The sequence below is a fragment of the Triticum urartu genome, chromosome 1A (assembly GCF_056163025.1).
Source record: "Triticum urartu cultivar PI428250 chromosome 1A, HENAU_Tu73, whole genome shotgun sequence".
Taxonomy (NCBI): domain Eukaryota; kingdom Viridiplantae; phylum Streptophyta; class Magnoliopsida; order Poales; family Poaceae; genus Triticum; species Triticum urartu.
Genome location: NC_141873.1, coordinates 510951754 through 510959509, shown reverse-complemented (window position 1 = coordinate 510959509; position 7756 = coordinate 510951754). Strand labels below are relative to the sequence as shown.

The 7756-nt window shown below is 51.1% G+C and overlaps 1 protein-coding gene and 1 pseudogene across 1 annotated transcript; both read left to right on the top strand.

The window, feature by feature from the left end:
• The first annotated feature begins 226 nt into the window (after positions 1-226).
• Positions 227-3498, top strand: LOC147992053 (uncharacterized; annotated as a pseudogene).
• A 251-nt stretch (positions 3499-3749) lies between these two features.
• Positions 3750-4601, top strand: LOC147992052 (uncharacterized). Its single transcript, XM_087538906.1, has one exon. It carries the CDS (start codon positions 3750-3752, stop codon positions 4599-4601), a length of 852 nt encoding a protein of 283 aa, XP_087395032.1.
• Positions 4602-7756: the final 3155 nt, after the last annotated feature.

Here is a 7756-nt window from a genome sequence, read left to right as displayed (position 1 = left end):
TCCACACATATATATTCAAAGCCAGCTAGCTCTTCAAGGCACGCAAGCCAGTTTAGGGTTTAGGGTTGGGTCTTTGCTGAGAGGTTGAACCATGCACCGACACTCGTCTACAAAACACTACCATTGGTGGGGGAGGCAAAGGGCATGGAGCGTGAGAGTAACAAACCAAGCCAGCATAAGGATAATCCATTCGAAATAAGAGGCATCGGGAACTAGAGTTGTTGAATCCGACTGGAGACCTGTACGTGTAAATCCAGATGGCCATGAACCTAGATGTTAATGGGTCTTCGCCTACTCCGTCGCCGCGCCCTAGGGTTCCGCTGCATCGAGTGCCGCGCCTGCGTACAGCCGGACCTGGCCGGGCTCGCCGCATCCCTCCTCTCGGCGCGATGGCTGGTACTGGAGGCGTGCCTCCGCCCGGGATGCGGCCGCCTCCGCCCAGCGGGGCTAGTCGGGCTACTGGGGTGCCGCCGCCGGGCCAAGGCAATGGTCGGGGCGCGCTGCCGCAGGGCCAAGGCAATGGCCGGGGCGCGCTGCCGGCGCCGGCGTCGGGTGCTGGTCGTGGTGGCGTGCCGCTCCCCAAGGCCGCTGCGGGACGCGGGTCGGGTGGCCCGGCTCCGGAACACTTTGCTGGCGGGGTGCCCGTGGGGAGGCCGTCGGGCAGGCGGGGCGGACCGGGCTCCGATCCTCGGCTGGTGGTTCCAGGCGGTGCTGCGGTGGCAGCTGCGGGCCGGGGAGCTGCGCCACCAAGGCCACCCGTGCCTTTGGGTCCGGTGCCTAGACCGGCTCCTCCACCCCACGTCGTTGCTCGCCCATCTCTGCCGTCGCAGTCCAACGGTATTGTGGCTGCGCCCCGGGGTCAATGGAGGGATGACGGCTACGATGCCTATGGGGCTGGCCAGCACCGTGGTTCTTCGTCCACGGGTGGCGGTCGTGGTTCTGCATGGCAAAGCGATGGTTCGGTTGAGAGGCCGTTCTTGGGTCCTTCCGGCGGCTTCGTTGAAAGGCCTTCTGATACGGGTCATCGGCAGCGAGGAGGTTACCGTGGCCATCGTGGTGGTCGGGGCGGTCGAGGGGGCCGGTACCGTCCACGCCCTCCGCCCCCACCTGTTGTTGTCAAGCAGATGCCAGATAACGGGGCTGCCGAGGAGCCTGTGCTGACCGGTCACGCTTTGGAGGTGGTGACAGCTCTTGCTACTGTTCAGGTTCCTGAGAATGAGGTTTTGGCCGATGTGTCTGCGGAGATGACAGATAGGGCTGAGTCTGATAGGGCGTCCAAGTAGGTGCGCAGGAAGGAAAAGATGCTTTGTTATTGTTGTGGAGACAAGGGCCACTTCATTGCGGAGTGTGTGGCTCTGTTATGTGATACCTGTGGTAAGCTGGCACACGACTCTGGGGACTGTCCGATACTGCGAGATCGTGCACCGTCGCTCATGATGTATGGAGTTTACTGTGCTGAGCTAACGTTTTTCGAGTCTCCGAATGAGCGAGAGGTTGCTGATGAGACCCCGAGCATGACTACGGGGATTGTCAAGGTCACCTGAGGGGAGCTCTCTGAGACACAGATCGTGTAGAGGCTTCGGGAGCTGGCCCTGGGGATTTCCAATGGGACCTTGTCAGTCTTGCTGATAAGATGTTCAGAGTTGAGTTTCCTTCCATGGAGGATCTGCAGAGGTTGTTGAGTTTTGGGATGTGTAAGGTGCCGGGAACTGACTGCATCCTTGAGTTTCATGAGTGGAAGCACGTGGAGCCTCAGGGTAAGCCGCTTACTTAGGCATGGTTGCGATTTTCCGGGGCCCCCTCCAAGCCGTTACAGGATGCTCGGGTTGTGGCCAGCATGGGCATTTTGGTAGGGAAGCCTGAGCGTGTGGATATGGCGTTCACCAGAGCTCACGGGATTGCTCGGGTTCTGGTTAGTATTCTGAACATTGAGTATGTGCCGGAAGTGGTTAAGTGGGTTTATCGAGGCAGGATTTATAATCTGGTTATTGAGTTTGAGGATGAGAGCCTTCTGGCTGCGGCAGCTCACGAGTCCGACGTAGATATGCACGAGGGGGACGGCAGCGCGGGAGCAGAGGAGCCGCCGGTCGAGGACTCTGGACGACAGCTGTCCAAGGGTCCGGGGTCCGAGACCGCGATGACCGGGGATGGAGCAGCCCCACCCTTCTCGGTCCCTATGATGATTCTGAGATTTGGGTCTTTCGAACCCTCTTCTGCACCCCCGAGGTTGTGGAGTGATCGGGTCGAGTCCGAGGAGGCTTTTGAGCTCGCGTTGCCTGCTTTGGGGTTTGAGGATACTATGTGCACTATTCCTGGGGATCTTGGGGCTTCGTCGACCTCGGTCTGGGGAGAGGAGGAGGTGAGTCGGCAGGTGGCCACTCCCTCTCGTGCTCAGCACGCTCTAACCCCTCAGGACATGACACCAGTGGTCGTGGCTGGTTTGTCGGGAGGAGTCCCGGGGCAGGAGGCCTCGGGTTGCTCTTCTCCTGCTGAGGTAGGGGATTCAGGGCAGGAGGCACCCGTGTCCTTCTCTTCGTTGGGAGGGGGTCTGGGGAAGGTGGCATCGGATACCTCCTCTCCCGTTGCGTCTACCTCTCTGCTGGTGGCGGCTCTGCCTTCGGGAGATGGCTCGGGGCAGGTGGCCTCGGAGCCCTCTTCTCCTGCGGCGCCTGTGGTGCTGGCCTCTCCGATGCTGGGTGGGGAGTTAGGGCAGGCGGCCCATGCACTCCCTTCACCCCGCTCGCTGCCGGCTCCGTCCTGCGGGGTGTGCCAGGCGTCTGAGGTCATGGTGACCGCCTTTCCACTTCCTGGCGAGGCTGCGGGGGAGCCCGTGCAGGTGGCCCGGCTAGCGGTTGGGGTGAGGCAGCAGGCCCTACCCCGACCAGGATATCTCGGGAGGAGGTCATTGCATTTGGAGGGATTCAGGATCCGATGTCCGAGGGGCAACGGGTGAGTGGCCATCTCCAGACTCAGCCGGACGTGGACGGCATTTAGCAGCAGTGCGCCATGAGGGCAGCCAAGCTCCGTGACGTTGAGGTCACTACTGGTATGTCGGTCAATACTTCTAATTCCATTCTGCATTTTTCAAATGATGAGATTGTTGAAAATGCAAATCAATTAGGAGTTTCACTAGGTAGTAATGTCACTGAAATCTCTAATTCTGTTAATGATCTTCTGGATCTAGAGGCTGAGCGGGCCTTAGAGATGATTCGTAATATTGCGACGGTTAAACCCATGAGTGATTCTGAAGTTGATGCGCTGGGGGTCAGGGTGCTCGACAATTTTTGTGTGGATCTTATGCCGCCCATTCCTGAGGCGGAAGTAGAGGATGATTCTACTGAGATGGTTATGCCTAGCCCTTCTGAGACTGGTTGTGAGAACCGGTTGCAGAGTCAAACTGTCTCTAAACGCAAGTGGAAACAGAAGGTGTACCTGGTGTCCGCAGTGCGTCGGAGTGCTAGGATTCATACGGCTAAAAAATTCCATGATGAACTATGAAAGGAATCTTTTGGAATAGCAGAGGTCTAAAGGACTTGGCTAAAAGAAGATTTCTTGCTGAGGCGTCTGTCGAGCATCGTTTAGATTTTATTGCTCTATCGGAGACTGGTAGAGATAATTTTGCGCCACAATTTCTAAATACTTTGTCGGAAGGTATTGATTTTGATTGGCATTGCCTGCCACCGAGAGGGAGATCGGGTGGAATCTTACTCGGCGTTAGATGCGAAGCGCTAGAGGTTCGAAGTGTGGTTATGGGTGACTTTGCAGTCAAGTTTCAGGTGCGTTCGAAGGAAGATGGGTTTAATTGGGCTCTGGTTGCGGTATATGGTGCCGCGCAGCCCGAACTCAAGTCTGAGTTCTTGGCCGATCTTGTTCGGATTTGCGGCTCCGAGCAGCTTCCTATCCTGGTGGGGGGTGATTTCAATATAATTAGAAGGCGTGAGGATAAGAACAATGATAACTTTGACAGCAGATGGTCGTTCATGTTCAATACTATCATTGAAAGTCTGGACCTGAGAGAAATTGACATCTCGGGTAGAAAATTCACCTGGGCTAAAGCGCTGCCAAATCCGACGTATGAGAAGTTGGATCGAGTGTTGGCTAGTGTCGATTGGGAACAGAAGTTCCCGTTAGTAACAGTCCAGGCTTTATCCCGTGGAATTTCTGACCACACGCCGTTATTTGTGGACTCCGGTGAGGCCACCCACCTGGGAAACAAAAACGCGTTTTCCTTTGAGCTGGCTTGGTTTGAACGAGAAGGCTTCCTTGATCTCGTGGCCAGAGAGTGGGCTAAGGATTCAGGAGGGAAGACTGTGCTTCAGCACTGGCAGAATAAGATTAGGAATTTGAGGAGTTTCCTGCGTGGGTGGGCTAAGCATCTTAGCGGGATTTATAAGGTCGAAAAGGAAAGGCTCCTTTCCCTTATTCGGTCCCTAGATGTAAAAGCAGAAACCACGGTGCTGCCGGCCGCGGGGCTTCATGCCAAGCTTGATGCGGAGATGAGGCTGAAAGAACTTCTTAGAGAAGAGGAGTTGAAGTGGGCGTTGCGGGCCAAGGTCTGGCGAGTAGTCCAGGGGGTGCGAACACTCAATTCTTTCACATGATCGCTAATGGTAAACATAGAAAGAAGAGGATCTTTCAGCTTGATCAAGATGAAGGAACAATTTTAGGACAGGAAAACCTAAAATTGTACATTACAGAGTATTACAAGCAGTCGTTTGGCCATCCAGAAGAGAACTGTGTGTCTCTGGATGAGTCCAGGATTGAGGATGTTCCTCAACTCACAGCGGTGGAGAATGATATTCTTGCGGCTCCTTTCTCTGAGAAAGAGGTGTTTGAGGCCATTTCGCAAATGAAAAATAACAAGGCGTCGGGCCCCGATGGATTTCCAGCGGAGTTTTATAAAAAGTGCTGGCATATCATTAAAGGGGATCTGTTGCCTTTGTTCAATGATCTCTTCTCTGGGCATCTTCAGCTTTTTCAGCTCAATTTTGGAACGATAACCCTTCTTCCTAAGAAAACAGAGGCTGTGAGAATTGAGCAATTCAGGCCCATCTGTCTTCTTAATGTTAGTTTTAAAATTTTCACCAAGGACGGGACTAATAGGCTCACACAGATCACGCATGCTGTGGTGCATCCTACCCAAACTGCTTTCATGCCGGATAGGAACATCCTTGAAGGGGTTGTGGTCCTTCATGAAACGCTCCATGAAATCCACACGAAAAAGCTGGATGGGGTTGTTTTCAAAGTGGATTTCAAGAAAGCGTACGACAAAGTCAAATGGCCCTTCCTTCAACAGGCCTTACGCATGAAGGGTTTTGATGAAGCTTGGCGACGCCGGGTAGAATCCTTTACGCAAAAAGTGAGTATTGGAATTAAAGTGAATGATGATATAGGTCATTATTTCCAGACACACAAAGGCCTGAGGCAAGGTGATCCAATGTCCCCTATTTTGTTCAACATTGTGGTTGACATGTTGGCAATTCTCATAGGAAGGGCAAAGGAGGCCGGTCAGGTGGGTGGCTTGGTGCCTAACCTAGTTGATGGGGGTGTGTCCATTCTACAGTACGCTGATAATACAATCATATTTATGGAGCATGACTTAGCAAAAGCGAGAAATATGAAGCTGGTGTTATGCTTATTTGAACAATTGACCGGATTAAAGATTAACTTTCATAAAAGTGAGTTGTTCTACTTTGGTAGAGCCAAGGAGGAACAAGAGGCTTATAGGCAATTGTTTGGATGTGAATTGGGGGCTTTACCTTTTACTTACCTAGGTATACCCATTCATCGAAGATCGGTTCGAGAAGAAACTTAGTTGCTGGAAGGGCAAACTTATGTCTTATGGAGGCACGTTGATTCTTATTAATTCGGTGCTCACGAGTATGCCGATGTTCCTACTATCTTTCTTTGAAGTTCCAGTTGGGGTTAGGAAAAGGTTGGACTTCTACCGATCAAGATTTTTTTTGGCAAAGTGATGAACTAAAGAGAAAGTATCGACTCGCCAAGTGGGATATTATTTGTAGACCAAAGGACCAAGGGGGTCTTGGTATTGAGAACCTTGAGGTCAAGAACAAATGCATGCTCAGTAAGTGGTTGTATAAGCTATCAGTTGAGACTGACGCTACTTGGGCGCAGATTCTCCGTAACAAGTATCTGCATTCCAAGACTTTGTCACAGGTGACAGTGAGACCAACTGATTCACCGTTTTGGAAGGGGCTTATGAGAGTTAAGGCAACCTTCTTTAATAGAACAAAGTTTATCGTCGGTGATGGCAACGATACCCGTTTCTAGGAGGATACTTGGCTTGGTGATACACCATTGGTGCTCCAGTACCCGGCCCTGTATCGTATTGTTCAGTGACGTGATGCGCTAGTTGCAACGATTATGCAATCCATTCCCCTTAATATCCAGTTTCGGAGGGTGCTTGTTGGTGATAGATGGGAAGCATGGCTTCATCTGGTGAGTAGACTGATGGAGGTTCAGCTAGCTCATCTGCCCGATCAGTTGTGTTGGAAACTTACTAGGTCTGGACAATTTACGGTTAAGTCGATGTACATCGATGTTATTAACCCCAGTGTCATTCCTAGTTCCAAACATGTTTGGAAAGTAAAAGTTCCTTTGAAAATTAAAGTGTTTATGTGGTTTGTACATAAACAAGTCATTTTAACAAAGGACAACTTGGTTAAGCGCAATTGGACAGGATCTACTAGGTGTAGTTTCTGTGATCGGGACGAGACCATTAAGCATCTCTTCTTTGAGTGCCCGTTGGCGAGAATTTTGTGGCGCACCGTGCAAATTTCCTTTAACATTACTCCTCCGAGTTCGGTCGGTTCGTTATTTGGAACGTGGCTTGATGGGATAGAATCTGATATAGCTAGACACATTCGTGTAGGAGTTTGTGCGTTGTTATGGGCAATTTGGAATTGCAGAAATGAATTGGCTTTTAACAGAACAACAACTATTCATTTTTTGCAGGTTTTATTCCGTGCTACGGCGCTGATCCGTATGTGGTCCTTACTCACTCCGATGGAGGCCAGGGAGCGTTTGGTTACTGGATCTGTCCGGTGAAAGATGGTAGCGCGGGATATCTTCAACCGGTTTGGATGGCGGTCATGTAATAGGATAGACGATTAGTTTTCCTATCTTTATTATGCCAGCCGGTTGTGGCTTTATGGCCTTTTTATTTTTGGTGTTGAGGCTCTCTGTGAGCTAGCCTTTATTTTGTTTCACGACTTTAAGAGCTTGTTGAACCTATTTTATTTATAAATGTGGCCATATGCATTGTTCTGATGCAGAGGCCGGGGAGTCTCCCTTTTCAAAAAAAAAGATGTTAATGCCTTGCTGCTTTAGTACAACACACAAGAGGATGCGTGTAATTATCCTTCGTTAACTCAGGATTACTATCCAGCACCGCTGCACAAGTAATCAGTCATGACCAGCAAAAATCCCCGTAGTTGCGGTACCAAATTGACAAGTCCACTCGGCTCCGCTGCTCTGAGTTGACGCATCCGGCCAGGCTGTAGGTAGTGAGTACAGAAAATACAGAGAAGCCTTTCGGTTTCTTTCTTGCAACGGTTATCTTTTGACGCAATCTTTGTTAACGGGCTACCATTTCTTTCATGCAACTGTAATATGTATTGGTAGCGAAGGAAATTTATGTCCGACAAAAAGTCGTTGTGGCGGCTTCTTCCTTAATCTGCTGCGGACATTACTTTGACCCCAGGAAATCATTAGAGCATGTTTGTTTCTCCAGAGT

Excerpts from the sequence above, each read along its gene's own strand:
- LOC147992052 (XM_087538906.1), top strand. The coding sequence starts at position 3,750 with ATGGGTGACTTTGCAGTCAAGTTTCAGGTGCGTTCGAAGGAAGATGGG.